Source organism: Microcaecilia unicolor, chromosome 3, assembly GCF_901765095.1.
Source record: "Microcaecilia unicolor chromosome 3, aMicUni1.1, whole genome shotgun sequence".
In the NCBI taxonomy this organism is placed as follows: Eukaryota; Metazoa; Chordata; class Amphibia; order Gymnophiona; family Siphonopidae; genus Microcaecilia; species Microcaecilia unicolor.
Genome location: NC_044033.1, coordinates 394,271,939 through 394,287,948, shown reverse-complemented (window position 1 = coordinate 394,287,948; position 16,010 = coordinate 394,271,939). Strand labels below are relative to the sequence as shown.

The following is a 16,010-nucleotide window of genomic DNA, read 5'->3' as shown; positions in this document are numbered from 1 at the left end:
CCCGTAGTACCTGAAGATTGGAGGGTGGCCAATGTGACACAGATTTTTAAAAAGGGTTCTAGGGGTGATCCAGGAAATTATAGACCGGTAAGCCTGACGTTGGTGCCGGGCAAAATAGTGGAAACTACCATAATGAATAAAATTATAGAACACGTAGACAAACATGGTTTAATGGGACAGAGTCAGCATTGGTTCAGCTGAGGGAAGTCTTGCCTCACTAACTTACTTCATTTCTTTAAAGGCATGAATAAACATGTGGATAAAGGTGAGCCGGTTGATGTAGTGTATCTAGATTTTCAGAAAGCTTTTGATAAAGTTCCTCATGAGAGACTACTGAGAAAAATAAAGAGTCATGGGATAGGAACAAAGTTCTGGTGTGGATTAGGAATTGGTTATTGGACAGAAAACAGAACGTAGGGTTAAATGGTCATTTCTCTCAATGGAGAAGAGTGAACAGGGATCTAAACTGCGATCAGTTCTATTTAACATATTTATAAATGATCTGGAAATCGGAACGACGAGTGAGGTGATCAAATTTGCAGATGATACAAAACTATTCAAGGTTGTTAAAACACATGCGGCCTGTGAAATATTGCAGGAAGACCTTAGAAAATTGGAAGACTGGGCATGAATAATCCCATCACAGTTATCTGATGCAAGGGCCCACCTTGGGGGTCAGTGCTCAAGAAAAAGAACTGGGTGTCATTGTAGATAATATACTGAAATCTTCTGCTCGGTGTGTGTCGGCGGCCAAAAAAAGCAAACAGGATGCTAGGAATAATTACGAAAGGGATGGTGAATAAGACCGAAAATACTATAATGCCTTTGTATTGCTCCATGGCACATCCACACCTTGAGTATTGCGTTCAGTTCTGGTCGCTGTATCTCAAAAAAGATATAGCGGAATTAGAAAAGGTTCAAAGAAGAGCGACTAAAATGATAAAGGGGATGGAACTCCTCTTGTATGAGGAAAGGCTAAAGAGATTAGGGCTCTTCAGCTTGGAAAAGAGACGGATGAGGGGAGATATGATTGAGGTCTACAAAATCCTGAGAGGTGTAGAATGAGTAGAAGTAAATTGATTTTTTATTCGTTCCAAAAGTACAATGACTAGGGGACACTCGAGGAAGTTACATGAAAATACTTTAAAAACAAATAGGAGGAAATATTTTTTCACTCAAAGAATAGTTAAGCTTTTGAACTCTTTGCCGGAGGAGGTGAAAACAGCAGTTAGCGTATCTGGGTTTAAAAAAAGGTTTGGACAAATTCCTGGAGGAAAAGTCCATAGTCTGCTAGTAAGATAGACATGGGAAGCAACTGCTTGCCCTGGGATTTGTAGTATGGAGTGTTACCACGATTTGGGTTTCTGCTAGGTACTTGTGACCTGGCTTGACCACTGTTTGGAAAACAGGATATTGGGTCTGACCCTGTATGGCTACACTTATGTACTTACACAGCTTCCAGTTTTTTTACAGCCCCCTCCATCCACCCAACCAACCACACCCCCCCACATGCATACATATAGCATCCACTCATATTTTTTTTTACAGCTCCCTCCCTGCCTGAACCCACACGCTAGCAATATTTTTTCCAGTCTTTCCCTGCACTCACCCATGAGGCAGGAGCAGGAGGAGCTGCAAGCCCACTGCCACTGCTCTGGGCTAGTGCCGTCACTTTTTCAAATGGCCGCCAAGACTTCCTGCAGCAGTCTCATGAGATTAGTGCTTGAAGTCTCGGCGGCCACTTTGAAATGAGATGAGAGTAACTAGTGAGGTAATTAAATTTGCTGACGACACAAAGTTATTCAAAGTTGTTAAATCGCAAGAGGATTGTGAAAAATTACAAGAGGGCCTTACAAGACTGGGAGACTGAGCATCTAAATGGCAGATGATTTTAATGTGAACAAATAAAAAGTGATGCATGTGAGAAAAAGGAACCTGAACTGTCGATGACACATTGAAACCCTCTGCTCAGTGTGCAGTGGTGGCTAAGAAAGCAAATAGAATGTTAGGTATTATTAGGAAAGGAATGACAACAAAAAGTAGGATGTTATAATGCCTTTGTATAGCTCCATGGAGTGACCGCACCTCGAATAATGTGTGCAATTCTGGTCACTGCTCCTCAAAAAAGATATAGTGGAATTAGAAAAGGTACAGAGAAGGGCAATGAAAATTATAAATGGGATAGGATGACTTCCCTATGAGGAAAGGCTCAAGTGGCTAGGGCCCTTCAGCTTGGAGAAAAGAAGGCTGAGGGGAGATAGGATAGAGGTCTATAAAATAATGAGTGGAGTGGAACAGGTAGACATGAATCACTTGTTTACTCTTTCGAAAAATACTAGGACTAGGATAAATGCAATGAAGCTGCAAAGTATTAAATTTAAAACAAATCAGAGAAAATATTTCTTCACTCAGGGGTCCTTTTACAAAGGCGTGCTGAAAAATGGCTTGCGGTAGTGTAGGCGCAGGTTTTGGGCACGCGCCAATCCATTTTTCAGTGCGCCTGTGAAAAAGGCCTTTTTTTGTCGAAAATGGACATGCGGCAAAATCAAAATTGCCGTGTGTCTATTTTGGGTCTGAGACCTTACCACCAGCCATTGACCTAGCAGTAAAGAATCCAGGCGGTAATGACCTGCGCGCGTCTGTTATGCGCATCTGAAAATAAATAATAGTTTTCAGCTGCGTATCGGACACGCGCCAAAATGAAATTACCACAAGAGCCATGCGGTAGTCAGGCGGTAACTCCATTTCGGCGCATGTTGGCCCTAAGGGCTATTGTAGCAGTGTACAGTGGGTTTTTGGTGGGTTTTGGAGGACTCACCATACAATATAAGGGGGTAATGGTGAGGTGTATACCTGGGACCTTTTATGTAAGTCCACTGCAGTGCCCCCTAGGTTGTCCCACTGCTCTGCTGAGATGTCTGTGTGGCCAGTCTACTAAGAATACTGACCCCCCCCCCCCCCCCGCCATACATCCCAATGGCTTGTTTTTGTGTGTTTTCCCCTTGGATGTTTTTGTTTTTTTTTAATGGTCACAGACGCACTGATCACAAAAACGTCTTGCAAATGGCCATTTTTAAAACAAAAAGTTGGACGTTTTTCTGGTTTGAAAATGCCCATGTTCGCTACTGGATTTTTGGACATTTTTCACAAAATGTCTAAAATTGGATTTAGACATCATATTGAAAATGCCCCTCCACGTGAATGAGTGATAATGAATGATAAGTGAGTAAAACAACAATAATAAAAAAATGAAAACATCGATAGAAAAAAATGGCAACCATCATTTGGGTCTATCTGTATACATATATAAAACAAGGCAACTGTTTGTCCTAATATATATACATTTATTAAAAACGTTTTGACTCATATAAGTAGTAAAGAAGTGTAAAATTGACAACTAGATACCAGTGAAACATGTGTAATTAGATAATATGAATCAATTCAGTCTGCTGTAAATTAAATTTTAACGGATTCACAAAATAAAAGTGCCATACCAGAAAAAGTTCTTTTCCAAAATTAATTTAATAAATTATGTTAAAACTTTGCAAAAAAAAAATCATAAAGAAGTTAAAAGCAGCATCAAAAAGGTGAGCTTTTAGCCTAGATTTGAAGATGGCTAGAGATGGAGCTTAAAGTACCGGTTTAGGAAGTCTATTCCAGGCATATGGTGCACCAAATAAAAGGAACAGATTCTGGCGTTAGCAGTGGAGGAGAAGGGTGCAGCTAAGAGAGATTTACCCAGTGAACGGAGTTCCTGGGGAGGAGTGTAGGGAGAGATAAGGGTGGAGAGGTACTGAGGAGCTGCAGGATAAATGCACTTGTAAGTCAGTAAGAGGAGTTTGAACTGTATGCGGAAACGGATAGGGAACCAATGAAGTGACTTGAGGAAAGGGTTAATATGAGCATAGCGACACTGTCGGAATATAAGTTGTGCAGCAGACGAAAGGCTGAACTGGAACCCACTCACACAGCAGTGGGAAGCTGCGCTGGAACCCACACACACAGTGGATGGAAGGCTGAACTGGCCAGACACTGAGGGCAGCAGGAAGGCATCTCAGGAACCACAGGAACAAGACACAAGAGCATCTAGGCAAGGTCCAATGGGGTTAAATGCTCCACTCTGAAGTCAGTGTCTGACATGATCTACTGGTGCTGGCGGCTGCAATGCAGGTGCTGCGATGCTGCATGGAGGTTCCTCCCACTGCGTGCTGTCAGTGTGATCCAGCTTGCATGGAAGGCTCCTCCGCCATGTGCGAGCAGCGCGATGCAGCCTCTGAGTCATGGTAGGACTGTGACAGTCCCTTTTGCTTCTTCATGATCTAACTGTCTCACAGATTCCCTCTGCTTCTGATGTACCTGAAAAAGACGTTACTATGAGTTTTTGTCTCTGCGGCAAGTTTTTCTTCATATTCTCTTTTAGCCTTCTTTATCAATGCTTTGCATCTAGCATCTGGTTTGGGCTTCCACGATGGTATTTTTAAATGACGTCCATGCCTGATTTAAAGACCTTACCTTTGTGGCCAAATCTTTTAACTTCCTTTTAACTATTTTCCTCATTTTATCGTAGTCGCCCTTTCGAAAATTAAATGTTGCTACAGTGGATTTCCTTAGTGACTTCCCTCTAGATATCAGCTCAAATTTGATCATGTTATTTATCGGATTATTGAACATAGAATTGTATCAATGGGAACATTCTGAGTTGAACATTGTATTGCTGCGGGACACTCAACAGGTGATTTAAAGTACTTTCTCATTAGAACCTTACAAAAAAAAAATGGGTGGGCCAAACATTTCATGTCCGCCCCCCCCCCCCAAACTAAAGCCAAACCCAAATGTAATTTCCACCTCCCCCTCCCTCCCCAAATAAATGAAATACCTCTGCTGGTGGGGATCCCCAAGCCTCACCAGCTGAAGATCTCTTTCCCGCTGAAAGAGCTTAAATCTTGGGCAGCTGCCGGCACTGTACCTGAGCAGCAGCTGCCAGCCACTGGCCTCCACATATGCTCAGTATGGTGCAAGCATGAAAACTGAGCATGGGCATTTGGGGGAAGGGCTGTGGCTGGCAGCAGTGGCTCGTGCTGGCGACTGGCCAAGATTTAAGTTTTTCAGAGGAGAAAAGGTCTTTAACTGGCAGGGCTTGGAGATCCCCGCCCGCCACATTAAAGTAGATATAATTTTGGGTGGGCCCGAGCCCAAATTAGGTAGGCCCTGGTCCACCCAATGCTACCCATGGCTACATCACTGGAAGGGAAGATAAATATGCTTAACCGCCTGCACAAAGTGCACCTGATCTGGCTAGGCTGCAATGGAAACTCTACCAACCTTACCCCTGAAACAGGATAGGGCTGCTACCTGGACCTTAAATGAATTAAGTGTCAAATCTTGCTCCAATCCCCCCTGCAAGAAGGACAGGAAGGAGGGAATATCTACCCACCAGGGCAACAAATCATGTTCCAAATGCCAGTGCTCAAACCTTCCAGACTATGCCAATGACAAGGAGAATCTACAGGTCCTCAAGAGCACAGCAACAACAGAAGCTGAATAACCCTTTTGCCTCATGAAATGCCTTTTAAGGGCCAAACCATAAGCCAAAAGGAATCCAGTTCCTCCATGAGTACTGGATCTATTGAAGAAGATCTGGACCTCTCATTAATAAGAGTGGGGGATCCAAAACCAGATCTGAATACCAAGGATGAAAAGACTAATCCAGGGCTATTAAGATTGACCTACAATGGGTGTCTTGCAGAAAGTCCATGGTGGAAAGACATAAAGAGGCAGGCACCTTGGCCAAGGCTGCACCAGGGCATCCATACCTGCATTCCCCTGTTCCTTTCTTTGATAAAGAAGAGAGGACACTTCAAATTGCCATCAAGTTGAACATCAGAGCTCCCCACTGCTCCAAACCAAGCGGAAGGCTGCAGAGCTCAGGCCCCACTCTCCTGGGTTCATCAGCTGCCTGCTGAAAGTCTGCTTGGACTTTGTCCATGCTCACAACACGTGCTGCTGAGCGCTCTAGCAGATGAAACTCTGTTCTGGCACAGAGCTTGTTGACTGCCACACTTCTCGTTCCCCACTGCTTGTTCATGGCAACTGCCATGGGTTATCTGACATTATTCACATCACCCTTTCTTGCACCAGAAGGAGGAACTGCATGAGGGCTAACCAAATGGCTCTTGCCTCCAGGTGATTGATGGTTCACAGGGCTTCCTGTTATGACCAGCATCCTTGTGCAGTCTGATTAGACAATGTGCCCCCAACCTCAGACCCATCAGCAGGCCCAGGGGGAACGCTCAACAGATGCTCCAGAAAAGTCCACCAAGCTAACTACCTCCTGAGAGATAACAATAGGGGGAGCGAGATCTTGAACATCTAAGATTGTGGGAACCATTGTGACAACACCTGTTTCAGAGGTCTTATATGAATTTTTGCTCATGGAACTACCTCCAGAGTTGCCACCTTGGAAGTGAGAAACTGAAGATAGTTTCACACCCTCAGAATTCATGACACACAAAGCCCTGAGCTGAGCAAGAAGCTTGTTCGCTTTCGCCTCTATGGCAAAAATTGCCCCTACTTGGGTGTTAAACTGCACATTTAGGTATTTGAGAACCTCTGAAGGTGACGTTTATAACCCATTCTAGACTACAAAAAGGAAACCACTCTGTCTGTCATCACTTGAGCCTCCTGTTCTAAGTTGTTTTGGATCAGTCAGTCATCCAGGTAGGGGTGGACTCAAATCCTCTCCTTGTAAAGGAATGGTGCAGTTACCACAATTACCTTGGAAAAAGTTCTCGGGGCTGTGGCTAGACCAAATGGAAGTGCTTTGAAATGATAAAGTCCACCCTGAATATAAAACCACAGGTAACATTTGTGACTGTTCCTGGTGGCTGGCTATATGAAAATAGGCCTCAGCCAATTGATAGAGGTCAGAAACTCTCTGTCTCACTAAGAAGATCACAGAATGCAAGGTCTCCATCTGAAAATGTGAGACTCAAAGAGACGCACTGACTTCCTTTAAATCCAGAATAGGCTGAAATGTTCTCCCTTTCTTGGGGACCACACAATAAATTGAGTAATGACCTCGATTGCACAGAAACAGGCTTGACAGCACTTAGCTTGAGCAGACTTTGTAAGATCTTCTTCACCAAAGATATTTTGGCAGCTGAACAACAGGGCAACATCATAAAGGTGTCTGAAATGGGTTCTACAACTCAAGCACATATCCCTGCTGAACCATCTCTAAGACCCACTGGTTGGAAGTAACAAAGATCCACTTCCTGAAAAACAGGTGAAGTCTGCCTCTCACCTGCCTTTCTGCAAAAAGGACATGCCTAATCTCATCAGGAGCCCTTGGATAAAGCGGAAGGTGAAAGAACTGCCACTCTCGGGCCTCCTTGCCCCACAGAGGGCTGTCCCTTTAGTGAACCAGCCAAGTGTCAAGAAGAACTCCCAGGATAGGAATGACCCTAGTCCCTGAGATGAGACTGAATGCCCAAGGCCTTAGCTTCTTAAGATCTTCCCCAAAGAGAAAATGGCCAGGAAAGGGGAGATAACTTGAATAAGACTTGGAAGCGGCATCTGCAGATCAATTCTGCAACCAGAGCCACCAGTGGGTAACCACTCCCAAAGCTACCAAATGAGAGCTAATTTGAATCAAGTCATACTGCATATCAGCAACAAAGGCTGTGCCAGACTTCACAAGGACCACTTATGAAGAGGGCGGGAGCTGTTGCACATATCAATGGGCAGTCCATGCTGTATAACCACTGTAGATTGCTGCCTGAACTCCAAGAGCCGAGGAACTAAAGGCCTGTTTGAAGATCAAATTACCCTTCTCTCATGGGAAACTTTCAAGGCTGAACCACCTTCCATGTGGATCATGTTCTCTTCTTTATTGCTGTAACTAGAGCATCAACCTGGGTCACTCAAACAGCCTGTCTATTGGGCTCATTTTTGAAAGAGAAGGACACCCATCTTTTGACATAAATCCGAATATGGACGTCCTTCTTCCAGGGTCGTCCAAATCGGTATAATCGAAAGTTGATTTTGGACGTCCCCAACTGCACTCTGTCGCAGGGACGGCCAACTTTCAAGGGGGTGTGTCGGAGGCGGGACTTGGGTGTGCCTAACACTTGGACGTCCTTGACCCATAATCAAAAAAAAAAGAAGGATGTCCCTGACGAACACTTGGACGTTTTCACCCGGACCTGTTTTTATTACGACTAAGGCACAAAAAGGTGCCCGAACTGACCAGATGACAACCGGAGAGAATTGGGGATGACCTCCCGTTACTCCACCAGTGGTCACTAACCTCCTCCCACCCTCAAAAAACATCTTTCAAAACATTTCCTGCCAGCCTCAGATGTCATACCCAGGTCCATGACAGCAGTATGCAGGTCCCTGGAGCAGTTTTAGTGGGTGAGAGCACTTCAGACAGGTGGACCCAGGCCCCCCCTACCTGTTACGTTTGTGGAGGAAACAGTTAGCCCTTCAAAACCCACCAGAAACCCACTGTACCCACATCCAGGTGCTCCCCTTCACCCGTAAGGGCTATGGTAGTGGTGTACAGTTGTGGGTGGTGGGTTTTGGGGGGGCTCAGCACACAAGGTAAGGGAGCTATGTACCTGGGAGCAATTTATGAAGTCCACCTCAGTGCCCCCTAGGGTGCCCGATTGGTGTCCTGGCATGTCAAGGGGACCAGTGCACTACAAATGCTGGCTCCTCCCATGACCAAATGGCTTGCATTTGGTCGTTTCTGAGATGGATGTCCTTAGTTTTGAAAATCGCTGAAAATCAGAAATGTCCATGTCTAGGGACGTCCATCTCTAATGATGACCAAATTTAAGGATTTGGACGTCCCTGATGGTATTTTCGAAACGAAAGATGGATGTCCATCTTGTTTAGAAAATATGGGTTTCCCCGCCCCTGAATCGGGACATTTTGCAAGGACGTCCAAATCGAAACGTGGATGTCCCTTTCAAAAATGCTCCTCTATGTCTTCCTAGCAAAGAAGATACAACTTGCACATCAACTTAGTGATCTTCAGAACAAGATCTGGTGCCTCCCACTCTGCCAGAACCGTACTGGAAAGAGCCATATGCAGGGACCTTAGGGGGGGGTCCCTTCAGCTCCTCCAGAATACAGTCCCCATCCTAAACTTGCTCATACACCACCAAAGGGATGGAAAGTGCCTGGATAATCTGATCAATGAGCAATGACAATTCCTCATGGCGAAATGGGGAGTTGCTACCCTCATCAGGAGAAACCTCCCATGACTCTAGTGAAGAAAGACCTGTCTCTCAAGTGACAAAGAGAGGAGAACCCAGGAAAGATCACCCTACAATACCATGCCAGGTGATCTCAGCCTTTTGGAAGTAAGAGAGGGCTTGCAACTATCTAGGGGTCCCAAGGTGACCCTGGTGTGGGAAGGGATCCCTACTGAACATGACTCTGGATCCCTGCTCTGTGCTTTTTTGCTTTTTAACTCAGCTTTACTGTATAGCCATAAACAGGTAATAAAGTTGAAGCAACCAGCTGAAAAAAATAAGGCCTCCCTTCAAAAATCTATGTTTTTTTCTAGGAAGGGTCCTGCAGGGGAGTAGGGGAGAACTTACCCCTGCTGGCAGTAGCTCCACAAGCCTTTGCCAGTAAGCCTCAGTGAATGACAGCTTGTGGTGAGATGCTTGGGGCTGTGGAGGGGAAGAAAGCCCCCTTGGTCTCCACCAGGGAAGAGCCATAGTCTGATCCCTGGGCAACTTCTTTGAGTAGAATTCAGCCATGGGGCCACAGGATGTAGACTGTGCCTGGGGAGTCAGGCTTACTCAAAAAAAAAAATCCTACTGCACCAGTCCAATCTGTTAGAGGCAGGTTTCAGATTGCACCACTCCTTATAATGATAATGTCACTAGAATCTTTATCTTCTCTGCCTTCATCTGCTGCTAGGTGAACATAACTCATTGGTCTGGACTGGTTTAGCAGGATGATAAAGACATCTTTTTTGAGATGCAGTGACCAGAATTACACATAATACTCAAGTTACGGTCATATCATGCAGCAATACAGAAGCATTATGAATTTTTTTTGTTTTATTTTCTATTCTTTTTAAAAATAATTTCTAACATTCTGTTTATTTTTTTGGCCAATGCTATACACCGAGCAGAAGATTTCAATGTGTTGTCCATGATAATACCTAGATTCTTTTCCTAATCTGGAGCCTAGTATTGTGTAGCTATAATTTGGTCTATGCTTTCCTAGGTGTATCACTTATTGCTGCATATGGAAGGGTGAAGAGGCAGGGGTGGATGCTGAGGAGATAGAAGTAGAGGGGTCATATGCTAGGGGTAGGTATGAAGTGGGCCAGATGCTGGCAGAGGGACAACATGTTGAGAGAAGAGAGGGAAAGGTGGTGGATGCTAGGAGAGGAGTAGGGGAGAGATAGAAATGAGATGCTGTGGAGGCAGGGAAAGATGCTGCAGGAAGCGGCAAGGTGAGGAGAAAGTGAAGGGATTATAAGAATATAGGCCAAGCTACACTAGGTCAGACCAAGGTCCACTGAGTCCAATATCCTGTCTCTGATAGTGGTGACAAATACTTCTCAGATCCCAAAAAGTGGGTCTGTTTCTGATAGCTCATTTCCAGGGATAATAATTTTTATGGACTTTTCCTCCAGGAACTTGTCCAAACTTCATTTGAATTCCATTATGTTAGTCACCCTGACCACATCCTTTAGCAACAGATTTCACAGCTTCAGTAAATGCTGCATGAAAAAATGTATCTGTTTCTACGAATAAATTTACCGCAATTAACACACCTAAACTACAACTGCCAATCTCCGAAACTTTAAAAATCCTTGGAGTCACTATCGACCGCCACCTAACACTTGAGACTCACGAAAACAACACAACCAAAAAGATGTTCTACTCCATGTGGAAACTGAAAAGAATAAGACCATTCTTTCCGAGATCCGTCTTCCGCAGCCTAGTGCAATCACTCGTACTCAGTCATCTGGACTATTGTAACTCATTATACGCAGGTTGCAAAGAACAAATACTGAGGAAACTTCAAACAGCCCAGAAGAATACAGCAGCCAGACTCATCTTCGGAAAACCAAAATACGAAAGTGCAAAACCCTTACGTGAGAAACTGCACTGGCTCCCACTCAAGGAACGTATCACCTTTAAAGTATGCACCTTAGTCCACAAAATCATCCACGGTGAAGCCCCGGCATACATGTCTGATTTAATAGACCTGCCACCCAGAAATGCTAAAAGATCATCCCGAACTTTCCTCAATCTCCACTTCCCTAACTGCAAAGGCATAAAATACAAAGTACTGCATGCATCAACCTTCTCTTATATGAGCACGCAACTCTGGAACACACTACCACGCAACCTGAAAACGATCTACGAATTAACCGACTTCCGCAAATGATTGAAGACTTATCTCTTTGAGAAAATTTACTGCAAGGATCAAAACACATGAAGTCCACACACACTAACAGAAATATATCAATACACCCTCTTCTGAATTCTCTTACCCCGTATTTTCTCCACAATTAATACTCAACCCACATATAAAATTGTTATACTCTTAAGGTTTTCGTGCTATTGTTCTATTGCCCTATCTTTTCCCCATTGTAACATTCCATTGTTTCTACGCTCCAAATGATGTTTTGACTTGACTTTGTCTTCCCATAACTCCTCATAATGTAACCCATAATCGTACTGTAACACATTGTATTTCCATCATTCACAATGTATTGTAAGCCACACTGAGCCCGCAAATAGGTGGGAAAATGTGGGATACAAATGCAATAAAATAAATAAATAAAAATAAATCTGCTGAGCATTAACTTCATGGAGTGTCCTCTTGTGTTTGAAAGATTCCTATCCACTCATGATTTTATAAACTTCTATCATATCCGCTCTCAGGCTGTGGAGCTGAGGGAACCATTCCGCCCTCTCTCCCTGATTCCCCCTTCCCAATCCAGGACTCTCTCTTTTCCTCCCCATCTCTCTGCTCCTTGATTCCACCATCCTCCCTTCTCTCTGAGCTTCAATCCTCGCTTTTATCCCTTATTCCTCTGCCCCTCCTGCCTCATTTGCAGGGCCGTGCCAACACGGTAAGCGAGGTAAGCATGGCAGGGGGGCGCTTCCCTCTGGGGGGCGCCGCCGCACCATGCTCACCTCGCTCGCCCTCCCGCTCCCATTGTTCAACTTCCCGCCCTCTTCTCCCCCCAACATCCCTTTTCTTTTTTTTCCTTTTTAAATTTACCTCCGTGGCGGTTCCGGCAGCGCAGCGTCTGTGAAGGAGGCGGCACTCCCGACGTCGCTAGCCTTCCCTTCGATGTGTTCCGCCTTCTTCTGACGTCATTGATGTCAGAAGAAGGCGGAACACAGCGAAGGGAAGGCTAGCGACATCGGGAGTACCGCCTCCTTCACTGACGCTGCGCTGCCGGAACCGCCACGGAGGTAAATTTAAAAAGAAAAAAAAAGAAAAGGGATGTTGGGGGGAGAGAAGAGGGCGGGCAGTTAAACAATGGGAGCGGGAGAGCAGGGGAGAGACGAGAGCATAGATGCGAAGGGGGAGGGGAGAAGAGGGCGGGCCAGGCCAGGCCAACTGGGACATGATGGGACATGGGAGCGAGAGGAGAATGGATGCAAGGGGGGTCATGGAAGGGAGAGAGGGGAATTGCTGGATAGGGATTAATGGAGGGTGACAGAGGAGCATGGATGGGAGGGGCAGGGCTCAGGGAGAGAGGGGAATTGCTGGAAAAGGATGAATGGAGGGGGCAGGGGACAGAGGAGCATGGATGGGCATGGATTGGGAGGGCAGGGCTCAGGGAGAGAGGGGAATTGCTGGAAAGGGATGAATGGAGGGGGCAGGGGACAGAGGAGCATGGATAGGCATGGATTGGGAGGGCAGGGCTCAGGGAGAGAGGGGAATTGCTGGATAGGGATGAATGGAGGGGGCAGGGGACAGAGGAGCATGGATGGGCATGGATTGGGAGGGCAGGGCTCAGGGAGAGAGGGGAATTGCTGGATAGGGATGAATGGAGGGGGCAGGGGACAGAGGAGCATGGATGGGCATGGATTGGGAGGGCAGGGCTCAGGGAGAGAGGGGAATTGCTGGAAAAGGATGAATGGAGGGGGCAGGGGACAGAGGAGCATGGATGGGAGGGCAGGGCTCAGGGAGAGAGGAGAAATTGCTGGACATAGAGGGGAGGGAAGAGAGATGAAGGAGATGAAATGAGGGAAAAGGAAGAGAGGAGAAAAACTGCACATGGATGAAGAAAATAGGCAGAAGCTGAGGACCAGAAACGAAGAAGAAAGGAGGAAAGGAAAGAAATAAATGGAAAGGAAGCCCTGGAAACGGAGTTAAGAGGACAGATAGCAGCAGAATCAGATACTGGGCCAGCATGATCAGAAAAAGAAAGTCACCAGACAACAAAGGTAGAAAAAAATCATTTTATTTTCATTTTAGTGTTTGGAATATGTCCACTTTGAGAATTGACATCTGCTATCTTATTTTGCAATGTATAGCAATTTGTTTCTAAGAATATTGCTGACAATTCCTGTCAGTGTGGCAAGTGGTGAGCGATCATTTTCATGGGGGGGGGGGGGGGGGAGGGGGAGGGCCGCCGCCGCCACCGCCAACTGATAGTCTGCAGGGGGGCGCCAGAGACCCTAGGCACGGCCCTGCTCATTTGCATTTTTCCCTTTTCTCTCCTCATTCTTTATCTCTCTCCACCATTCCCATCACATATCTCTAAGATCCCTATTTCTCTCCACCATTCCCATCACATATCTCTAAGATCCCTTTCATCTCCTCCAGAAAAAAAATGACCAAATAAATTAAAAGACACAGAAGAAATGTAAGAAAATGTATAAAAGTTCAAGTTTGCATGATTTAATATGCAAATGTATACAAATATGCACACTACAACTACAGGTTGGACTGCTTAAGTATGTCTTTTTCCAATAAAGCCCGATCAACGCTGAAATGAGTTTGACATCCTCACTTAAGACAGTTATTCTAATTTAGCTTAGCTTATAGTTCAGAAGGCACCTTACCATTCAGTTCCAAGGAAGTTTTGGAAATTTAGATACAAGTAAGAGATACTTTAGAACTTAATTAGAGAAAACTGCTAGAATGTTATGATTTCCAATGTTTTGTTCTCTGAATCATACAGTACTGTCTAGGTGCAATCTATTCATGCAGAAATATTTCTAAAACTATTTAAACAGAAGAAAGAAAAATGAAAAGACATGGTTAAAAGAAGATCATATAACTTCTCTCTCTTTAGAAAACTGACATTGGAGCCGAAGTAAAGTGGGGATGTTGGAAAAGGCATAATTACTGTCTAAGACCTAACAAGCACAGAGACCTACTATAAACTATCTTTGAACCTGCAAGTCAAATAGCAAGACAATACTTTAATGATATAACATGATTTTCTCCTCAAAATGCATGAATAATTTACAGCTTCAAAATAAGCATCTCTTACGATGAGACAGTCAAAATTCTGGATGGCAAGATTCCAATCTTTCCCTGGCAGCTGGCCATGACCAGGTGCTATCCATCTTAAAATCTAGGCAAATATTAGATTAAAACAGAACTAATGGATCATTATGTTATCTTCATTATATAAATATTCAAACTGTACCTTGTTATCTAGAATCTGTGTATCTTGCACTCCCAGGTCTTTATAAACTTGTTCTAGCATCTTCTCACACTTCAAACACAGTTTTTCCTTTAAGTGCAGCAAGCTGGTGCGTTTTTCAGCTTCAGCAGCTGACAGCTCTGCTAATTTTTGCTGATAATTGTAGAGATTCACATCAATACCTTTAGTTAATGGAAGAGGATGTAGTGGTGCTTGGATTTCCAAGTTGATTAGTGTTCGATCGAGTTTTTGATCTTGACACAGTACAAACTGATAGAGCTGGTAGTTCCGGAAGAATGTATTGTTGAAGTAGTCAAACAAAGTAAGCAGTTGTTGATGGGTCAGCTGAGATTCATATGCTTTAAGTTTATCCTTTAATAATATTATTGCTTCCGAAACAGATAGCCCTAAAACAAGTAAAACATTTCTGTGAATTAGATTTAAGAGCAAGTTAATTATGGAGGTCAATTTAGCTGGCTTGCACAGCCTTAACATATATAAATAGGGGTGTTTACACATGTAAATGACCAAAGCGTGTGAATAGCTATTTTAGAAAAGTATTTACATGTACAGATCTTCAGCATGCACAGTTGTCAAGAGAATGTGTTGAGGACATGTTTTGGGCAGGCTGGAAACGCACACGTGTACACAGAGTGTAACCCTGGTCTCACCACAATTTCTGGTCACCAGCTACCTCTTTGGGTCAGGTACCCAAACCAGGGTCACAAACAAAAGTTTTATTGCACTGAGGCAGGCATAGGCCGGGGCTGTGCTTGATCCTGGTAGGTCACAGGGTTTTAAGCCACACTTTTATTTTGTCTCTCTTTATTAGTCTTAGAGCAGATGGACTTCACTCATACTCCAATGAAAAATCTCTCCACTCCAGGTTTTATATTAAATGTGAAACTCAACTTTACTGGAACGCTGCAACAGGCAGATACTCTAAACTTTATACGTTTCTTTAACAAAAAGTTCACTTGATATCAGTTTACTTTGCTGAAAGAGGTTTCTGTGCCAATCCAAGACTTTTATTATAACGTTCCACCTACTAAGGGCCTCTTTTACAAAGCCACGCTACTGATTCTCACTGCGGCAAATGAGAGGAAGCCTATTCAATTCCTTTGGGCTTTCTCTCATTTGCCACGCAGGAATCGCTAGTGTGGCTTTGTAAAAGAAGCCCTAAGTTAATAGTCTCTTTATAAATCTTAGGGTATTTACATATTTAAAGCATCCACCAGTCCTCTAATACCCATCCTTCACGGTAGAACAATCTAAGGCTGTGGCTTCCAGCGCTTTCCGTGGCAAGCTGTCCTGCTGGGCTTTTACCCAGCCACCGTCTTGTCCTTCCTCC

The 16,010-nt window shown here is 44.4% G+C and overlaps 1 protein-coding gene across 1 annotated transcript in view; it reads right to left on the bottom strand.

Moving 5' to 3' along the window:
* Positions 1 to 16,010, bottom strand: part of C3H8orf74 (chromosome 3 C8orf74 homolog) — an 85,155-nt gene that overhangs the window by 17,352 nt on the left and 51,793 nt on the right. Inside the window, exon 3 of the mRNA XM_030195562.1 lies at positions 14,663 to 15,066. Within this exon, the coding sequence (XP_030051422.1) occupies positions 14,663 to 15,066 (404 nt within the window). The remainder of the gene's footprint in view (positions 1 to 14,662; positions 15,067 to 16,010) is intronic.